This window comes from Pimephales promelas, chromosome 13 (genome assembly GCF_988280905.1).
Source record: "Pimephales promelas chromosome 13, fPimPro1.hap1.1, whole genome shotgun sequence".
Taxonomy (NCBI): Eukaryota; Metazoa; Chordata; class Actinopteri; order Cypriniformes; family Leuciscidae; genus Pimephales; species Pimephales promelas.
Window position 1 is genome coordinate 17,892,855 of NC_142781.1, and position 22,440 is coordinate 17,915,294.

A 22,440-nucleotide genomic window follows, 5' to 3' on the forward strand; every position below is an offset into this window, starting at 1 on the left:
ATTAAAGCTTTAGCACAAGTTCTGCCAGGAAAACTCAATTGTTACGTCACTAATTACTTTCTCATCAAACCAGTCATGTTCTAATACTCGTAGTATAAAATACTACGTACTTACACATGTATGAAATTGTAGAATCTGACCCCTACATTCACCTCCATCCCTGCCTTCCCATACCTCCAAGGGGGTCGGCTGCGCCCCTGCCTACGTCTTCAGGCTGGAAATGCAGAATCCGTTACCCTCGGATTGCGAGTTACGGATGAGGCCTACACCAAAGAACTTCATATCACAATACTTGCTTGCTGGGCCATTAATACATTTATGCTTTGTTACGTCATTTTGCCTCCTGAGTCTTTCTGGTAGAACTATGAGAGAAGACTTCAGTCATTATGGAGTTGAGTGAGCTCCTTTGACCAACTCTATGTGCCATCAGCAAAAACAAACAGACAGTTAATACTGCCTCAATGTGAGAACTAACCACCATAACCACCATCCTGTACATACCAATCAAACCACAGTATAACTATATGTATATGTAAAACCCCACCAGACATTGATGGAAATTAAAAGCAGAAAAACTGATGCGAGAATGAATTGAGAACTCTCAGATCAAACTCTCCCACTTAATGAAAATGTTCAAAAACATTCTTCAAAGTGATATTAAATCATGCTCCCTTTCAAGAAAAGACGCATGTGATGGGAGATATTTTCTGTCCTTTCTCTCTCTTCCACTTCTATTCATAAATCATCACTGGGAAACTGTTTGACGTTATGTGAGCCCGTCAGAAAAGCCCTGGCTGACTGACTGAAACGTGCTGCACTCCTCTCCCTAGATGTACAGACGTAATACTGCTGATCTAGTGATGGGTAAAGATATCTGAATAATGTGACTCATTACTAATGAGTTTTATATTAGCATTCTTTCAGATTGATGAGTCATCACCCAGAGATCTCCCTGAGCATGATTTATTCAAGAGGAGAAAGTTGTTCCGTACACCTCTGCAGTAATGATCAGTACATGGGAAATGGAAGGTCTACCAGGAAGGTAGAGGTTAACAATCATCTCACATATATATATATATATATATATATAGAGCTAGAATCAGATAAGAATGTTTCCCCAGAGGACAAAGCAAACCAAGATCTCATGATTTCTCAGTATTATATAACAGTCTTGAGCAATTTACTGAGCTTATTTAATGCACAGTCACAGCCAGGTCATCACACAGGCATGTCACTTTCAGTTCCCTATCTAATAAAAAAATAATTATTTACGCTTTATTTAATTTATAAGTGAAGAAAATATACTCGGCTCAGTAAAGGCATTATGCAAATCAGGTAACGAAAAGAGAAAGAGATAGACTGAACGACAGGATCATTTATAAATCTGCCAATATTCCGTGCTAACAAGTGTTGGGTTAATGAGAGATTATAATGAGTCGTTAATTATCAAGATGCTTTAAATTATTGTGGCGACAATATTTGTGTACTTTAGCTTAATTACAGCTTTGCAATCTTTCATTGTTTTGACAAATATTGATTTACATATCAGCATGCATGGAAAATTCCTTCACTGACAACACTGCTGCCTATTAAGTCTGGGTAGTTATTAGTAAATAAAGTTCATGTTTTAGCACCACAATCAATTGTCGCAAGTGTTCAGTGAATTAACTCAAAAGTGTTTCTGATACGATTCAGTTATTTTCAGCCCTTATAGAGCAATGAACCAGTATTTGTAAGTTAATGTAATGCTCTTGTGCTTGGAGGAATAAAGTTGGCTTAGTTCCAGCATCAGCCCAACAGGGATAGATGCCGTAACACACCCGGTCAGGTTCAGCAATTACTACAGAGCCTGGAGGCAGACATCATATCTGTCCATCACTCTATTTTTCTCTCCCTGTGTTGCACTTCTCTCCTATATCATTTCAAATTCCTCCTCTGAACTTTGAACACTGCTATAAAGCAGGACAAACATATTTTGTCCTCTGATAGTATTATTCATTTATTTTAATAAGAAATAAAAACAATCTCAAACGGAATTATGACAAAAAGTCATATGGTCATTGTATCTTTTTGACAGCAAGTTCGTGGCACATGACTATGACATTAGTGTCAAAAAAGCAGAGTGTGTTTGACAGTACATTCCTCCACAGCTGTCATACAGCATGCAGCTGTGACTCCTGTGTGCTGTCATCCAGGTGGAGATGTCCAGGGTTTGCCCATGAGCAAGTGCCACATTCACAGTCAATGTACGGTGTCACTTAAGCTGATATATAATATCCACACAGCAGGGTCAAAAATTAAACAGGGCTCCAGGAAAAATGCTACCAAATGACCTAAATGATTCTTTCAATTGTATCTGTAACTGACTAGTGTACTGACAGTCTATCTGTAACTGACTAAAATATGTGCCAGTGTCCCCAGTCATTATTAGTTATGTTCCACACCTTTGTGTTTGTGTTTCATTGACTACTCCCTGTTTATTTAAGTCCTGGGTTTTCCTTAGTTCCTTGTCCAGTATTGTTCTCTTACGAGAGGTTTTCTCGTGCTGCTTAATATCTTACTCTAGGGGAAAACTTCTTTTCCACGAGATATTAAAGCCAAAAATTATCCTTAATTTTGAAAGGGCACCTATTGTGCCCCTTTTTACAAGATGTAATATTGGTCTCGGGTGTCCCCAGAATGTATTTGTGAAGTTTCAGCTCAAAATACCCCACAGCTAATTTATTATAACCATTTGAAAATGTCATTTTTGGGGCCTGTTTAAAATTGAGCTATTTTGGTGTATACGAAAATAGTATACGCCCTGCCTTTGGATGAGGGTGTCACTTGCATACCTATGGCAGTCGGCAAGCAGAAGGGCTGAGAGAGTGAGAGACACGCTGTTTTGAATATCGTTCAGCCGTACATGTTTGAATCGGAATATATAAATAGTCTCTGATCAGACCCAGATGACGAAGAGACCGGCAGAATAAACACAAATGTGAATGGACCAGTACATCTCGGTATGGTTATTTGATTTTATTTACTTATAGAGTTGTAATCGAATCCCCTTTGAAATTATGGATGTGCAACATACACACAGTAAACAGTAGACGACGATCCACACTTGAGGATTAACTTTGACGCAAGACCTGCTTTGAATTGACCCTCATTCACAAAACAGTCAGTCAGAAAATTATTTACAAAGGAAAGGCACCACTTAAACTTCCAAACTACAATACATCCACTGTGTTTTCAGTGGCTCTGATGTCGGAAATAAGTGAAAACTACTATGTATGTCATTATTACATCCCAACCCACAACATAATACTTCTAGGAGATATTACCGGCTGTTGTTGAAACAATGGAGGATGGTTTACAGATAATGGTTTACAGCGGGCGTGTAAACGGGCTAAAGCGGGCGTGGCCTGTGCCTATAAATACAGCTCTATAGGTGCTGGATCTGGAGTGAAGAAGCTGCCTTCATCTCGCTGCCTTCAGTCGCCGTACCTGCTACGCTTTCCGGCGTTTATACCCTTTTTACTCTGCCGAGTGTGTGTTCGCCGCTGCGAAGATTTTCTGATTTTATCTCTTGTTATTATAGCAAATGAGAACACAAAAATTCATTATAGTTTCCATTCACCTCTATGAAACTTTACCCAACTTTGACTTCTGCTTCTAAGGAACCCGGAAATGAAAAGAGGGAATAGTCGGCTATTAGTCATAGATTCAAATAAGCAATAAAAACTGTATATGCCACTTACAATCAAATCTATAAAGTTCATTTCGGACACTAGTTTTCATAATCATTTATGCCTTGCATTTATCGGAGCACTCACTCTTTCTCAATAGTGAGGTCAGTAATCTCTCTCAGCTACAAGAACAGAGATTTACAACATGCTCTCCATCTTCCCGAAAAGAATCCTCCTCTCCCTGCTGCATTAAGTAACGTCCTCCTCTCTGTGCATCACAACAATCAATATGTCACCTCAGAGAGTCACTGAGATCCCTAAAACAGAGGATGCACCACAATAGTGTCTGTCACTATCTGTCTCTCCCAGTAGTGCACACTGGTTTGTACTCATTTTCAACTGCAGCTTTGGCGTGAACATTTTGCTTGCTCATTAGGCAACAGACCCAATGAAATATCATGGCACGTACATCTACAAAGTTCACAATATTATCCGAGGGATTGTGAGTCTCCAATTAAGATAAAATAATAACCCAGGGACTTGTGAGTCTCCAATTAAGATGAAATAATTTTACATGCATTTACAATGTACTATGCTGTTCTTAAATTAGACAATTTGACACCAAACAGCTGTTTATTCTGTTTCTGTACACTATTGATTGTAGAATCGATATACCTGTCGTTTGAATGGACTGCTCGAACCACGTATATGCAAGATCAATAAACTCTCTGGACCTTAATCTCCTGACACATTCTAGCTCCCACTTAAAACTCTGCACATAATGATGCATTGCATAATACATAACAGCCACTGTCCCAGTTTGCTGTAAGACATGATGGGAAATCTAGTTTCTTTTTCCCATGACTTTAGCAGGGGAAGGAAGATTTGATTTAGCACAATACATGCAATATCAACATTTCTTTACAAAGTAAACAACAGATGATCATCAGATATGCGCATACAGGAGAGAATACTCATTTGAGTAATTATACATATTTTTTGCCCCCTTTGGGTCCGTTTGTCCTTCAAATCGAACAATTAGCTTTTTGCCAGGTGCATTGAGAGTAGGGCTGTCAATACAACTTGTTATTTTGTATATTTTGCATGAAAAAAGAAATGTAGTTATGTCTTGTAAGCCATGCTAAATCCCATAGTAAGAAATGGAATGTCATTATATCGTATAATTAATTTGATTAAAGTTGTCATGACACGAGAAATCAAATTTTCCTTGAGCTTTTGACGTACAGTATGAGACGTCTTTGTACCAGTAAAACATCCTGCAAGCTTCATAGCTTAAAACTTCCTCCTCATTATAAACAAAGCATTTATTTAATCAAGCTCCAAAAACAGCTTGTCTGGATATTGTGGGATCTGGGGCGTCACACGGGCAAATACATTTGCAATAGGACTGACTCTAACGCAAGACATAAAAGCTATTGGGTAGGGGTGAGTGAGAGTGTTTGAAACGTATGTTTAAGTAAATGAATAGTTGAAATAAAGTCGTTATTTTTGTTGTTGTTTTTTTGCGCACAAAAAGTGTTCTCATCGTTTGATAAACTTAAGATTGAGCCAATGTCGTCACTTGGACTATTTTAACGATGTCTTTAATAACTTGTCGAGGCCAACAAGTTTCAATTCCTCAAGAAGCCTATGGACTAGTGCAGGAGTGATCCAGCTCTCAGATTTCATCAAAAATATCTTAATTTGTGTTTTCCGAAGATGAACGAAGGTCTTAAGGGGTTGGAACAACATGAGGGTAAGTAAATACTGACAGAATTTTCATTTTTGGGTGAACTAACCCTTTAAAAAAAATCCATGTCAATACCCCTTTAAATTGCTTAAGTGCTTGGCAGTACTACCAGAAGAACATAATTTCATGGGAAATGCCAAAGGGAGAGATGGCAAAAACAGCATCTGGTCAGTCAGCGCTCAGCCACAGTCAGTAATTACTCAGAGACGGCGGATCAATAACTTCACAAACACAGGAATGGATCACATCACTGCACTGAATGAACAAGCTTACACATCACCTTTGATTTGTGAATACTGCTGCTCATTTACATTTGAAGCATGAAGCAAACGACATCCAACACAATACTGTGCAATTAGTGAGTGAAAAGGACTTTCCCAGTGGGGTGTTTCGGACATCTTGTCATATGCAACACATTTAAATTGTCTAACATGCCGTATGTTTTTAAGTCTCCTTGAAATTATAGCTGTTAAAATAATGGTGATCTTACAAACCTATCTGTGCTTATTTGCTGTATTATTTATCATTTATCATTGCCCTTGTAGAAAAAAAGTACACTTTAGCACACTAAATTAAAAAGAGTACTCATTACAGAAATATAAGAGAGAACTGAATGTAATGTTTTCAGACACTTAATTGCATGTTAAGCAGCAGTCCATTTTTTTGGGTTAAAAATGATCCAAAATACATATTTGAGAAAATACATAACTAGCCAGTGTTCCACGGTATCTGCTTGCCATAGCTCGATTCAAAACAGTAAGCTTGTAATAATGTTTTAAATTCCAGTGGTGATTGACAGCTGCACACTCTCCTCAAACATTGTATTAATCTGCGCTTTGCGGTGTCGAATTACAACTCGCGTAAAGTTGATAATGCCGCGAATGACTGTAATTGCAAATTTCGAACAGAGATGGCGACAAAGAGGAAAAACTGCGGACTGCAGCTTTAATTACAATTAAAGGTGCAGTGTGTGATTTTAAGCGACATCTAGCGGTTCGATTTGCGAGTTGCACTAAGGGGACAGCCCACTGCTCACTCCTCCTTTAAAAAAAAAAACTACGGTGGATAAACGGGACAAAAATATCAGAGAATAGCTAGAGTAAGCCAAGAGTGTGTAACATTGTCACGGTTTCTGTACCCCAGTCCATTATAAACCACATCATGGATAAAGTTTACAAAGCCATAGTCAGGTGATGATCAAGGGTCTTAATATATAATATAATAATAGTAATCAGCTGATTGTCTCACAAACGTAACCAGCACATTTCTCCCCACATAGCAAGCCCATAATACAGCGAGGGAGAAGAACCACATGAAACTATCCAACTATATATTTTTTTCTAACAGGGTAGTAAAAGTTTAGCTGGCTAATATGAGCTGTTACTGTGGCTAAACAAGCGAAAAGCCTTGTTTAAACTCGACGCATCCACATGGTTAGTTGCCAGTACGTACATGCAAGTACATGTAACATATGTAAAATAAAGTGTTGCCATATCATTAAAATATTTGTTGAAAGTTGAAATTTATCACATTTAAAATATATTAACTTCAATATTGAATAACAATAACACACCACATTATAATCAGATATTTTACATCTACTTTAGGATGTTAGTCAACACATCACATCATGATCTAAAATGTACTCTAAAGTAAAACTTTCAATTTGACAGTATTACAAAGTGCACTTTTTAATGTCACTTTCAAGTGACTTATGTGTGTTAATAAACATCATTAATAGGCTATATTATCTGCAAGTAGTTTTTTTAAATATACTTTTAAAATTTGATGTACACTTGACTTACACTTACAAGTGCAAATTCAATACAATTAGGTTCACTTCTTTTTCACAAGGATTCTCAACATCGCTTTATGATAAATCATTACATTACAAGATTACAAGCTACTGTACAGATACTCAAGCTTCTGAACAAGGCAACAAGCAAAGTGACATAAACTATCTTCTCATATGCATGCTCATATATTTGCTGTGGGGTTGTTAACAGATGCTTCTGTTGTTTGTTGACATGCTGAGAGTGAACAGACACTTGCTGACTTTAATGTCACTTTACGAGATGTGATTCCATTAGACATAGATCTGTTTCCTCTGATATTGTCTGCTTCACTGAAGGCAAATGTCTCCCCTGTGCTGAGTGCAACAGTCCCCTACAACAGTTGATGCTCAAAGATAGCTCAAAACGAGCCACTGAGGGTCATAACGGGTACTGTAGAGCTCATCATATTGGTGTACCAGGAACACATAAACCTTTGGAAAGCCGCTGGGTGAGACCATTACTGCTGACTGAACTGCACTGCAGTAGCACTCTGGTCACTGCCAAAGGTATCGGTAGATTCAGGCCTATAAGACAGTGGTCACATGACAGTGTGGCTTCAAGGAGTCCTGATACACAGAGCATTAATGTCCTTAGTCAGCACCCACCATAACTCTTATAACGACAGAATTAAAATGTTGTGCTCCTTGGATTCTTCTGAACTACAGTCGCCTATGTGTCTTACACCCTAACATGCTTGAGTGTATGAGGTAAAGAGAGGAAGATGTAGACCGGACAATTAGTTATGTAATGTATGTTTTATTAATCAGTTCAGACAGGTCTTAAAGAAATAGATCACTTAAAAAAATGAAAATTCTATAATCTTCTCACCCTCGTGTGATTCCAAACCCATTTGATGTTATTTTGTTTTCCAGCAGAACACAAATGGAAAATGACTGAAACAGAACACTTTTACATATAACAATACCTTATAGTGAGCAAAAATGACTTGAGAGCTGCTGGATTAGTGAATAAATCATACTTTAGAGCTGCTTCTTTTCAAAGAACTGATTCTTTAGCATTGTATTGTATTACAAATAATTTTTGTTTTAATGCTGAAATAAAATATAATATAAAATATAATATAAATATGAGAAATTTAGAAATAACTGAAATAAAATCAGCTTAATTCTTTCCCCGCCAGCGTTTTCTTTTCTTTTTTTATTAAGTTGTCAGCCACCGCCAGCATTTTTCATGAATAAATACTACAAACGCAAAATGCATATTAAAATAATAATTCAGAATCAGAGTCAAACTTATTCATTATTCAGAGTTCTAATAAATGAACAAAATTTTCAAGATAAGATCTCACTGGAAGTGAACATATGCAGTGAATATAACCATAGAATAAATCCATAGAATAAATGTCATATTGGAACAACACGAGTAATGATGGATGAACTATCCCTTTAAGGGCAGCAATTGGCAGTCCTAATTGATCTCTCTCAGTCCCACAGAGATACATAAAACCTATAGCAAGCCTAGAAGCCCAGGATTTCAATTTTTAAATAGAAGAACAAAGAAGATTTATGCAACAAAGGAGAAGAACAAGAGTCTAAACTCTAAGCTCTATGTTTCACTTAAATAAAAAAGGGCTGGATCAGCACAGCTGGCTTTGCCATGGTGATTAGTCTAATGGTAATTCCACAGATCTAATATAAATCCAGTCCCATTCATACCATGCATTAAACATTTATTCTACAAGACCTCAGAAAAAGTACATCCACATGTCCGTGATTAGCCCAAATAAGACTCTGCGAACAGGCAATTAAACTCAGTTTGTGTAAATCTGCTGGTCTTTATGAATTGATATGGTTCATTAATGCAAAATGCCTGCTTCATCACAATTTAGTATAGGATTTGGCTCTTGTAGTACAAACAGAATACCACGCAATGCACCATATTGTAGCACTGTGAGATAAATCCACAAACACAATACTTTCTCCCCATCTGCTGTCATTTGTGTTCATATAGAGAAGTAGGCTGACAAGAAACTCAATAACAACCAAGCAATAAACCAACAGCAAGCAATGGACTACTAAACATCAGGAAATGATTAACACTGCGGCTCACTACCGCTAAATCTGATCTGAAGCCAGCTGTGCTTTATAAGCTAGTCTGCCAAATTAAACTACCTTTAGTCAGCTTTCTAATTAAAACTTTAAAGCTGAAACATATAATTTCTGCGCTACTATAGTGACACTCACTGAGGGCCAGAATGATGTACGTACATTTGCGAAATCAGCGTCAATACACCATGGCCAAGACGCAGAAAGTGCTTGATGTAATTAGCGCCTGTCCCCACCCACTATACAGTAAATTATGCGCGTCAAATGCTTGTACTATACAGCTGAGTGCAGACTGTGATATGAGCCCAATCTCATGAAAGTTTGTATCTATAGCACGAATGTCATTTCTCGTGCAATTTATTTCACCTTTTTGATTTTAAATAGTGTGTAATGTTGCTGTTGGTGCGTGAACAGTATCTGCAAAGTTGCTGCGCTGAAAGTTCAACGTAAGCAGAGATATTGCCCTTTTAAAAATCAGGAAGTTTAATGCCTACAAAAACGACTCGAGCGGGACTACAACGAGATACTTCCCGTGGAGTCAGCGATTATTAGATAGTAAAAGCATAGTTTACAATCACAGGTGTTCGCTGTATTGTAAAGAGCTGCGACAATAAACAAGGGAGACCAGGTACCATGATGTTTCCAACCAAAAACGCATCATGACTAATAAATATCACAGAACATGAATAAAGAATTATTACTACAGTAATCAATATATTTTTTTATACAGTGATGTTTTGAAAAAGGCTGACTCTGTTGTCTCTGCATCTTAAACTGGTGTAGAAGGTAGTGCCATTTAATTTGTCAGAAGTATTGCACAATATGTCTCTTCCTAAATGATGTATTAATCTGGCTGCCTACCACTCGCCATCTCAGGCAAAACCTAGTCACAGCTTTACTGTATCTCATGCTCAGTGTTGGGAGTAACGCATTACAAAAGTAATACATTACTGTAACATATTAGTTTTTGCTGTAACGCAGTAGTGTAAGGCATTACTAATCAATTTTCAGTAATATTTTACTCGTTACATGTTCAGTGAGGCTTGTATTACAGTTGTATTACAGTGTATTGTCTGCTTTTACTTCTTAAAGGCAACAGACTGTGTGAAAGTTTTAAAGCAGTCTTTTAGTGCCAGTTCAGAGCGGTCGCGTCTGTAACATTGTTTTTTCCTCATAAATGCGAACACGAAAACTAAAATAAAATGAATATTTTAAGTTCTATGGAGACTGGAGAGCCAACCCTTCCTCATTTGATTTGCGCAGTGTAGCTAATTAACAGAATTACAAAAAATATATTTTGCCTCCTATTTTTTTCACACATGAATGTGTGTCTTTTCCCTAATATTAAAAATAAAACATAGACTGATATTTGTCTAATGTCTGGAGTCCTTTAAGGAAGTATAGCCGCCCTATACAATTCAATACATGTATTTTCTGAGAACTTTTATTTCAAGTTTTGACTGCAAATGTCATGTCCATAATGCTGGACTTCCCCAATTTTCAATAATTTATAATTTATAAATTATATTCCATAAATTGGAAGAGGTGTGTCGCGATTCTGTAGGTTCGTGGATCTGAGTCGTGTGGCGAATGGCGATTTCGGTTTCATATTGCATATCATTACAGCCCAAAAGTTAAGTTCTACTTAGTTATTTTGGTGAAAGTAACTCAAAAGTAATACATGAGTAATGTAACGCATTACAATTCTGAGACAGTAATATTGTAAGGTAATGAATTACTTTTAAATAACAGTAACAAGTAATACCTAATGTATTACAGTTTGGAAGTAACTTGCACAACACTGCTCATGCTATCTGTTAGACCCGTGAATCTCTAAACTGATGGAACTGCTCTCTGTAACTCAAAAGCTGACATGCACCACTACAGTACTTTGGATCCTTGGAGAACTCTGAAGACAACAGCAAGTGATTAGGTGACGAAGAGCAAAGTGCGGTGTTAGTCTGAAAAAAGCCTACACAAGCTAATTCATTTTTGATCAAATGCACACTAGCATCTTAGAGAGAGAATTTCAGGAAATGTTTTCTAAGATGCATCGCAGGCCATATCAGGACATGATGCAAATATTTTTTCTAAACAAAAATCCTGCAAGGGCAGAAAATGATTTTATATCAAACTATATGATGCCGATCAATGTGTCTGCAATGCTTTTCAATTCCACTTAAAGTTTGCTGACATACGCGGATTGGTGAGTGTATTCCCAACTGAGAAGATTAGCTTAAACCGTACAGAATGCGCTGATTCACTATTTTATCTAAATAAGTACAAAATAAAACATTAAAAACTAAAATAAGTTATTTTTAATGCTATTTTATACAGTATATTTAAATTTGGGTGTATTTTATGTTTATTTTATCCCAATGTACAGTATGGAAAATGGATATTCCTTTGTTAAAGCAGCAGTCCGTAACTGTTGGCGCTCTAGCACTTAATAAACAGAACTGCATGAGACTTGCGGAAGAACATTGAAGCAGGAGTTTATGTTTATGCTCTCTCTGTTTATGTCTATGACGAGTCACACACGTAGTTTGCTACTCCGCAGTGGTACGACCCGACCGGTCTAAATTTGTCCGAATATAAAACACAAATTATAGTAGTACCATAGTGATTCAGGATAATACAAAAACCAGGTTTGGAAAATGGATTCATGATGTACTCGCTGATGTACTCTAGTTTTAAACGCAAAAAGTTACGGACTGCAGCTTTAAAGTTTTTAAACATTAAATTTAAGTGTTAGAAGATGGTAAATGCAATCAAAAATTACCATGTCCAATTGAGCATACTTAAAACATCTCTAATTTTGTCCAGTAACCGGTACGACAGCCAAGATATTGTGAATGTCCATGCCTTAACCAAGTTTCTGATGAAGCATGAAAGCAAGGAAACCATTTAGTGTTACTTACAGCCCACCATCATCATGGCCACAGAGAAGATCTTCTCCCCGTCTGTAGTTGGTGCAATGTTCCCAAAGCCAATGGTGGTGAGACTTGTCATGGTGAAATAGAGTGATGATATGTAGAGAGTGTGCTTACTGGGACCACCCTCCCACTGGCCAGAACCGCTGGCATTGTAGCGGTATGGCATGCCAATGCTGTTAGCTAACTGATAAAGCCAGCTGTCCGTCTTGATGCTGTTGGTGGCCTCATCGATGACCTCGTAATCTCCAATGCTGTACCAGATGCAGGCCAGCCAATGTGCCACCAGGCCAAAGACACACACCAGTAAAACTAATACAGCAGCGCCGTATTCCAGATAATGGTCCAGTTTACGTGCCACTCGACCCAGGCGTAGTAAACGCACCACTTTCAATGAGCTGAACAGGCTGCTGAGACCCTGACAAAGAAAAAGAGAGATGGTAAGAACATGTTAAAACTAGCTGATCTATACAGACAAAAGAAAAAAATAACACCCAAGTAAGACTAAGAAGATCTGCAATGAATACATGCAAGTGTGCACACCTTAATCATAAATTTTAAAAGCTACTTTTCTTTCACAAAATATGAACCATTAATTCATGAATATTATGTATTTCGGTGGGTGTACATGGAATTTATTTCATGAAATGACAGGGTCTGCAGGTTCTCTATATATTTGTATGTTTTATGTTTTCCCCGCATGTTACACACTGGTCTCATCAAATGACTTTGGCACACAAATATTTTATCATATTTAATAATAATAATAATAATAAATTAATGAAATATAATAATAATATTGTTTAAAGAAACAATAATAAAATAACTAACTCAAACTAGCCAACTTTACTTTTGCAAGTATTTTACTTTTACTTTTTTTTTCATTATAATACATGGGTAATTATTAATAGTAATATGCCTCTTATTTTTGACTAAATGCCTCTAAAAATTATTCAAATAAATTTTAATTTAAAAATGAATGATGTTATTTTTTAGAAGAGTTTTATTCAAGTCATTGTTTGTAGCAAAATACATTTATGTATTTTTAAATAAATGAATAGATCAATGCAAAAAAAAAAAGCATTATGAACTTTTTTACATTTTACTTATCCACCTTATTCCTGACGACCTTACTGCGTTATGAATTATGAGTGGCACTTCTGGTTTGGGGAACTTCCAATCAAAAAGGCTGAAAAGAATTTCAAATCATAAGGTTGCCCTACAAATAAAGCTGATCCGTCTGGATGAGCTGCCAATTGTCCTTCATAGGAACAAGGTGGATATGCAGCACATTTTTGCACAGGTTTGGAAGATTATATGCCTATGTGTGCAACATAAAAATATCAGACTGAAAAAAACAACAATCTGGGTTTTTAAAAAAAAGCCTAAAGATAAACATATAGTAGTATGTATGTAGGCACATATAAATAGACTTATATTCATAAGGCACACTTGAAAGGCTTAAATAATACAGATCATGACTTTAAAAAGCCAGGTGTGGATTTCAAAGTAAGATCTTCCATGTTCACTTGAACATGAATAATTCCATGTTGATGGGTGTCATATAGCACCAGAGACCTGCTCTTTCAGCCTATAGCCACTTTGATCAGACACCTTTCATGTCAGAGAAGCAGGAGAAAATGGATAGCTAGGTTCCTTGACTGATCCTACAACTCCACAGGGCACATTCAAAGAGAATCTTGGATCTCATGAGTGAACAAAGCTGTTTTATTGATCAGGCAAATTCTTTTAAGCTTATGAAAGATAACAGCTAATAGTTTGGATTTATGTTGTCTAGTCTTTGTCATTAAAGGGTGATATAAATATAGTCTTTTTGGCTCTGAAAGCAAATAAAGAGGATGCTTTCACTCAGCTACACCCACACTGGCACTGTATTCCTTTGAACAAAAGCTTAAACATTGCTTGTCAACTTCAGGCCAATGAAGATTATAGGTCTTTAAAGAAAAAGAAAAAAAAAAGCCCATTCTGATTCTAAACATATATTTGTTAGAGTTTTCTTTATGTACACAAATAAAGCATCAAAGGGTTAGTTCACCCAAAAATGAAAATGATGTCATTAATGAGTCACCCTCATGTCGTCCCAAGCCTGTGAGACCTCCGTTCAGAACACAGTTTAAGATATTTTAGATTTAGCAAAAAAATAAAAAAAAAAATCGAAAATACATTTTGGTCCAAAAATAACAAAAATTACGACTTTATTCAGCATTGTATTGTCTTCTGATTCTGTTGTCAATCCACTTCAGTGACGCTGATGATGTAAGAAGTTGCTGACATGTATCTAGTGCGTCTATGTATTCGGGTTCAAATAAATATGGCTGGGCAATAAAAAAATGCAAGTCTTCCCCTGTGTCGAAATCCTTAGACATGTTTGCGAAGATTGTTTTGTTTTCAGTGTGCGTCTCCCTCAGACTGTAAACGAAGCTCGGGCGCAATGATAACACGTCAGCAGCTTCTTACTTCATCAGCGTCACTGAACGCGGCTCAACAATAGAACCGGAAGAGAATACAATGCTGAATAAAGTCGTAGTTTTTGCTTTGCTTTTTAAGGTTGACACGTTACCAAAAGTTCAGTAGCTGTTACCAATACCAGTAAATATTTGCTGTTCTCTGTACCAATTTCAGTAACCAGAGCAAAAACGTAGTGGCATCAAAAACTAAACTTGTATTCAGATTGTGAATGGGTAATGAACAAAAAGCAAGAGCATAGCTATCCCTTTATAATCACTAAGGCTGACAATCTATAAATCGCAAGCTCACTGAATTTTTTACTTTCGCGAAAACACCCGTTATAATAAAAAAAAGTTGTCTTAATTGTACAATGAATGTCTCATAGTATTTACATCGTGTTTACACTTTGTTGGTTATAATGCAAGAATCCCCACACATGCAGATCAAGTTTGCGTTACAAACTTGCGTTAACACGCTCAACAGATATGATTGTGATTGGCTGCAATGCTCAAACTTATTAAAACACAGTGTAAATATAGAAACCTTTGACACTCAGAGAGCGCTCAAGCAAACGTGGACGAGAGCATTTGAAAGCAGCGTCTATCAGCGTGTACCAAATAGACCTGGCACTCAGTAGGCTACTACCAGTACTGAAGAAATGTTGTTAGAGTTAAAGCTGCAGTCCGCATTTTTTCCTCTTTGAGATACCGTTGATACCGTTGAACATTGGCTGGTTATGTATTTTCTCAAATATGTATTTTGGATGACATTTTTAACCCCAAACTGCAGCTTTAACTTTTTTTTATCTAGTACAGACTGGTACCAGTACTACTGGTATGGTAGATTCAAAGACACGTTGCTGTGAGCATTTGAGAAGTGCTGTTGCTGCATAAATAAACTGGGGGGAGGTGGAGGGTTTTAGAGGAACTCTGATATGTAACAAGCAATCTCATTGGTTGCAGGATCGGCAGAGGCCAATCAGCTTATGCCAGTACCTCAGCTTGTGCCCTCTAGAATCTACAGATATTTATTTTATGGCCAATAACCAATGAATATCCAACATAAAAAAATCTGCACTATATTGCATAAATAAGAAGTACTTAAATGGTAAAATGCTAAATACTAAAACTGACTTAAATGCTACAACTGAATTTAAGCTTCACAACTTTATAATGTAGAAAACAAAAAAATGGATATCCATTTTAAGATATCCAAACAATTATATAAATTCAATAACTTTAATAATAAGCATTAATAAATGTGAATTAAATATTGAATAAACATGAGAGAGCAGAGTACGTATAGAACTTTGTAATTGATCCTAAATGTTTCAGTCAAATGTATTCTGTCTTTCAGAGGACAACTGGGAAAAAGTGGAACAACACGTTCTCTCCAGACACTGGATGGAATTCACTTTTTAAGCAGGCAGAGTGAAAATGAGGGGGTGAGAAGTAAGTATACCTAATTGTTGCATCCTCAACAGCTTTGGACTGTCAGCCCAGAACTGTTTATAAATAGTGACCGTGATATGTACCTCACAGGTTTAATTAGCATTTCCTCCACTGAGGAATTCTGCTTTTTTGTTCCAGCCGTCACATAATCAAAAGGCTAATTTTCAAAAATGCTTTATGTTCCTGAAAGGAGCAATTTTCCCTAGACACGGAGGAAGGAAGGTAAAAATAGATGTGTTCATTCTGCAATATTGCATGAAAACCTAAGGCTTTTATTACGCTAGCAAAAAAAAAAAACGATGCTAATTTTGCCAACACAGTCAACTCCCCAGGCAGAGCAGCTCCTAATGGATACTTTTACAAGCAATTTATCATTTTGAGGGCCTATATCTAATTTGCAACTGTGCTTATGTAGCATTTAGTAAACCTTAAAGTTGTTTTGTCTTTGTCTTTAAGGCCAAACAGATGAATAGCGGTGTGAACATTAAACGGTTATGTGTGCTCATAAATGTTCAGTTAGATGTGACGACCCCATAGATGTAACATGGGATAATGGAAGAGAAACATTAAAGCCTACTGGTGAAACATGTTGTGTGTGTGTGTCAGGGCATGGAAAATGAAGCTTGGACCATCTAATTTGAATTGACTTGCATCTAAAATCGCTTTAGATAAACAAACACACTAAGGGGTGCAGCATTCAGAGCAACATTAGCATAAATTAGAGAGCCATTAGTGCATCTCTGCTCAACATTGAATAGGGGAGAGGTTACTGAACTGCAGTACAAATTAGAAAATGGTGCAGAAGGGCCATAGACAACACAAGAAAGGGGTGCGAACTTACAGGCAACACCGAGTCCTCCGCACGTGTGGCGTTGCGTGAAGAGTGGGCTGTAGCTGGCAAGTGGCTCACCGCAGAAGAGTCTACAATGGGATCCTAAGTCAGAAAGACAGAGGCAGACGTTTCGCATCACGCCAAACTGCACTGGCGCATGCATGTAATATGCTCAGAGATGGACTTCAGGATTCAAGAGACCCATTAACAAATATTAGATCTGGACAGCAGCACATTGAATGTGTCAAAGTAATTAGTACAGAACAGCAGCTGTAAGCAAATCAAAACGCTAAAAAAACACAAACGTTATATAACAAGTGTCATCTGACAACAATTGATGTATACACCTTCTGAACAATGGATTGTGTGAAATTATATATATATATATAGATATATAGATATATATAATTTCATACTATCCATTGTTCAGAAGGTGTATACATCAATTGATGTCAAATGACACACTGACATATCAGAATGTGCATATTGCTCTTTTCCATTCTATAAAAACTATAAAACTAATAGTGATCAAGTATATTGTGACTGCCAAGCCCCAATATATATATTTATATGTATGTGTATATATGTATATATATATGATGAGGGTGAGTTAGAAATTTCATTTATAATATATATCCCTATTATATATGCAGAAAAAGAGCAAGTATTTTATAACACAAGTCAAGAGACCAGAATAGCCATAGACAGGGACATGTGGTCCACAGGGGACACAAAGGCAGAACAGGCTCCAGCTCATAGGAAAACATCTGACAGCTGCACATCAATCCCCATGACAGACAGTCGCCCTACGTCAACTGCCTGTGCCTTCAAATATTTATAACACACTTTGCAGCATTTTATTATGAGCAGAAATGTATTATTATTATTATGAGCAGATTTTTCTTATTGTTAGTGACATCACAAGTTTTCTGTTCTGATAAAGTTTCAAAGGCATTTAAGAGGACATAATAAACAGCACATAATTCTTCAGTCAGTATTTTTGTAATTTATAATCGAATAAAACTGATTCTTAAATAATAGTGTTGATAAAAATGCACTGCCATTCTCAAAACCGTCTTTGAGAACAAACCTCTGTTTTCAAGGCTCAGTGGGAATCTAGCAATAACGTCTGCCAGCTCAACAAGTGTCCTGTTGAGATTGTGGTTTGTTTCAGGTTTGGGAAACAAAACAGAATTCATTGGGGGTCAGCTGAAAAAACTGGGTATGACATTTCAACAACAGCTGTGTCAGAGACCATCAGCTTTCATAAAAACACTCTCTGCTGGTAAATGTATTCATGCACAATACAAACACATTGGCATATGATGTTTAACTCAACATTTCTTTTATTCCCTCCCTAAATTACCTAATGCTTTTGAGTTTATCAAGCAAATTTTTCAAAACGAATAGTTCCGGTCCTTGATTCTGATCTAGTTGAGCCGCGTACAAAGAAGTTGTAAATTACTCAACAAACCTACACCTGTGACCGCATTACATTAGTATTACTACGCAACTGCCGTTGTTGCTGCCGGTTGCTGCTAGCCTGGATGCCAGCCCGAACCCCGCCTATAAAATTTTTTGGTCGGGGAGTTTGGTCTGGACTTGATCCATTGAGGAGTAATTATGATCAGTAAAAAAAAATGGTTGGACCAATTAAAATGCCAGGGCGGGCTTTATAAGATGATGGACAGATGATCTGCATAATCATCACGTCATCAAAGAGCGCTTGGCTTAAACTGGTTTACAACAGGGATGACTGCAGTTGGAGAAATTAGATGTAGATTCCGCTATCGAATCTTTTTTAAAAGAAATCGACAGCGCACTCATTTTAAAAGACAAACAGAGAACTGCGATAAAGACATTTATTGTCGATCGTCAAGATGTGTTTGCCGTCCTTCCTACAGGATTTGGCCAAAGTTTAATTTATCAGCTGGCTCCGATGGTCGCTAAGAAGATGGGACGCAATGAAAACCCAGTTGTCATTGTGGTTTCTCCTTTGGTCGTACTCATGGAAGACCAAGTAAAAGAAGCAACCGAAATGGGCATCACGGCCCTCTCTCCGATGCAGCAATCGACAACTGATCCTCCCCTGGAGCCCCGAATGAAATAGCTGGTCCCTCATGAGAAGGACCAGAAATTCCAGCTACCAGGAATGTGTGCGCTCACTTCCGCTTCATACCCGCAATGGCAGGCAGAGTGCGGAATGCATGCCAATATTCATTGGCTTGTTTTAATTCACTTGAAGGCAATTGGTCTCCCTAGTGTGATCCCAACGAGACAAGGAGTTCCCGAACGAAAGGGAACCATTTTTTGCAGTATTGAGTTGCTATATTTTATAACTTTTTGATAACTGGTGGCTGTATTTTGACAAAATAATGACATAAGGTGTGAGAATAGCATGGGCTCTGAAATTTGCAAACAGTATATTTATGGAAAATTGTTATTTAACAACATCTTCCACTTCAAAGATTACAACAGACAAGTGACAGTCAGATTTTGTTTGATTTTAAGCTTGAGTGTATTTCTTTGGATTTAATTATATTCCTAAAATTATGATAAACTAAAAAAAATCCCAAAACCTATTGAACATAAAACCCAAACATTCCCGCTGTATAGCTCAATACCAACTCATTAAAAGCCTAATATTAGTTCACAGAATTATCACTAAGCTTAAGTAAACAAAGCAGCCGCACAAACAAACATTTAATCTCCCCTATTTTAACTACAGACCAAGTATCAGAGATGTAACCTTAGCTAAACTGTCCATGCAGATTTCAACCATATCAAGAGTGACAGAGGAGTGCCTGCTCAGTCCCAGATGACACAGGAACACTTCACTGAGATCAGGGCAGTTTTGGGACTTCATTGTGTTCCAATGATGCAGAGACTAATGCATTCCAACAACATCACCACAATGGGAGAGGATGCCTGTTGCCTGGGCAACCATGAACTTATGGGCACCAGTAGGAAGCTGAATAGGTATGGTATTTTATTGGATAAATATATCATATCATACCATGCATATGGAGATGAATAATGTAAAGAAGCTTAAAGGAGAATCATATTTTATTCTGAATGTCCACCGTCGCCCAATTCAACCTACATCCATTAGGACGCCTGTGCCCATTTAAAGTTTTTCGGATGATCACTTCCTTCACAGCACTCTAATATTAGCTGGACTGATGCCTCCAGACAGGACACATATTAAAAAATATGGTGGGTAAAATCCTTCAAAAGGTCCTGCAGAAGAACTCCAAATTCACAGAAGTACAAAAGAGCCTTGGAAGTGCTTTACACTCAAAATACAGGTGTAGTTTATCACAGTAGTACACTATTATTTACTTCAAGAACATGTAAAGGGATAGATCATTTAATCACTCATGTCTTTCTAAAACCTATATGACTTTATTTCACAAAATAAGATATTTTGAAGAAAGTCGGTAACCGAACCCATTTAATATTTCCATTCCATTCAAAGAACAAATAATGAATCACTGAAAACTTAATTTCTCAAAATGTCTTCAGACTCCAGGATTCAACCAGCTCACTTATCACTGAACTGTCTGGGTGGGTAGGCTAATGCCCAGTACATTGAGCAGCCACCGACAAGGAAAGAGATGGCAATAATGGATATAGTTTTCACGTCAGAGCTTCAGCCACTAGAAATGTTGAGGAGTCGTCCACTAAAACTCTAATCCCATTCGGTGAGAAAAATAAAGCATTACTGACATGCACAAAAGCACGCATTCAGCAGCACTGCTCGTCCAAGTGAAAGACAGAAGAACAAAATCTGCATTCGTTTCTTCTCAGTAAGAGATGGAAATGTATGCTGGAGAAGTCCTGTGCAAACAGTAATTACCACAAACAAGAACCACAGATAAATAATAACCAACTTAACATGGAGTAAGATAAATTATAATGCGAGCACAGAAGAGCTAAGGACAGAAAACTTGATTGGAATACTTCATTAACATGAGACCAAAGCTAATAAAAGTAAAGATGATGAAAGATTATTGACCGCAATTGGTCATATGAGAACAATCAGATATGTTACATCTGATGTACGTTTACTGTAAACAAAAGATTTTAATTTGGCAGTAATTTGGATGAAAGACATAATGCACATTGTGTAAATTGTTTCAAAGTCTTAAAGTCAAATCATCATGTTGCTTAAGTATTTAGTTAAGTCATTATCACAGCAGAGACCAACAACTTAAAAGCAAATCTATGCAGATGAAACAGAATCACATAATTCATATATCCTCTCCAAACGAATGTGAATCAGAGTATACACTATGGGAATCATTAGGAATTTAACCTATCTGGTAATGATTCGGATTGGGATTCCTTAACAGTTTCATTAATGATTCCTTTGACTGATTGTATGATTTGTTATATATGACGAAATTATGTCACTGGTGTCAAATCATTCAAATATTTTGGTTTGGTGCTCAAGAAACATGTCTTATTATTATCAATGGTGAAAACAGTTGTGCTGCTTAATATTTTTGTTGAAACTACGATGGGTTTGTTTTTAACATTCTTTAAAGCACAGTTAAAATGAACAGCATTGATTTTATTTTTTGTTTGTTTGTTTTTTAAGTTTTACAGTCACTTTTGATCCATTTTATGTCCTTGCTGCATATGTATGTGTGCGTGTGTGATTATTATTATTAATACTGAATTTGTATTTAAATGACCACTTAATATTGCTTTAATAAAAACATGAGCTTACCTCATCCACGTTTTCAAAGGCATTGATGATGTCATAGGGCAGGCAAGACAGCAGGTCTATGACAAACCAGGTCTTCAAGTAGTTCATCCGGATGAGCTTTGGGTCAGATATGACCTCTCCTCCAGGTCCCACAAAAGTTGTATGGAAGTTCAACACAATATCCACTAGGAAGATGACATCCACCACGCTGTCCAGTACCAACCACACCAGGTTGTTCTGTTTGGTCTTAAATGACACATTATAGGGCACCATGATGGCTGTGTAGAAGGTGAGGATGAGGATGACCCAGTCCCATGTGGTCTTAAAGGTGCAGTAGTGCAATATAATGTGAGGTGGAGTTTTAGGAGCCTCTTGCTTATATTGAGGGAGGATGTCAGAGCCCAGCTGAAGAGCCTGAATAAGACAGAAACTGAGTTAATTCAGAAAATGAGAGAGAGAGAGAGAGAGAGAGAGAGAGAGAGAGAGAGAGAGAGATAGAGAGAGAGAGAGAGAGAGAGAGAGAGAGAGAGAGAGAGAGAGAGAGAGAGAGAGAGAGAGAGAGAGAGAGAGAGAGAGAGAGAGATGAAAAAGGGGTCAGGTTATGAGTTTTTTAGTCACCAGCATATGTTTTAAATGGAATTTTAATGTTCCGGTGTCACCACATGGTTTCTTAACTGCTTGACTTAAGCCTAACATTATTATGCTATGTGGGCCCACCT

The 22,440-nt window shown here is 37.1% G+C and overlaps 1 protein-coding gene across 1 annotated transcript in view; it reads right to left on the reverse strand.

Annotated features, from left to right (window-relative positions):
• kcnh5a (potassium voltage-gated channel, subfamily H (eag-related), member 5a) overlaps positions 1-22,440 on the reverse strand; it is an 81,637-nt gene that overhangs the window by 32,356 nt on the left and 26,841 nt on the right. The window contains exons 6-8 of the mRNA XM_089118555.1: positions 21,743-22,135; positions 17,017-17,109; positions 12,244-12,673 (exon numbers count right to left, since the gene is read on the reverse strand). Of these exons, the coding sequence (XP_088974681.1) occupies positions 12,244-12,673; positions 17,017-17,109; positions 21,743-22,135 (916 nt within the window). The remainder of the gene's footprint in view (positions 1-12,243; positions 12,674-17,016; positions 17,110-21,742; positions 22,136-22,440) is intronic.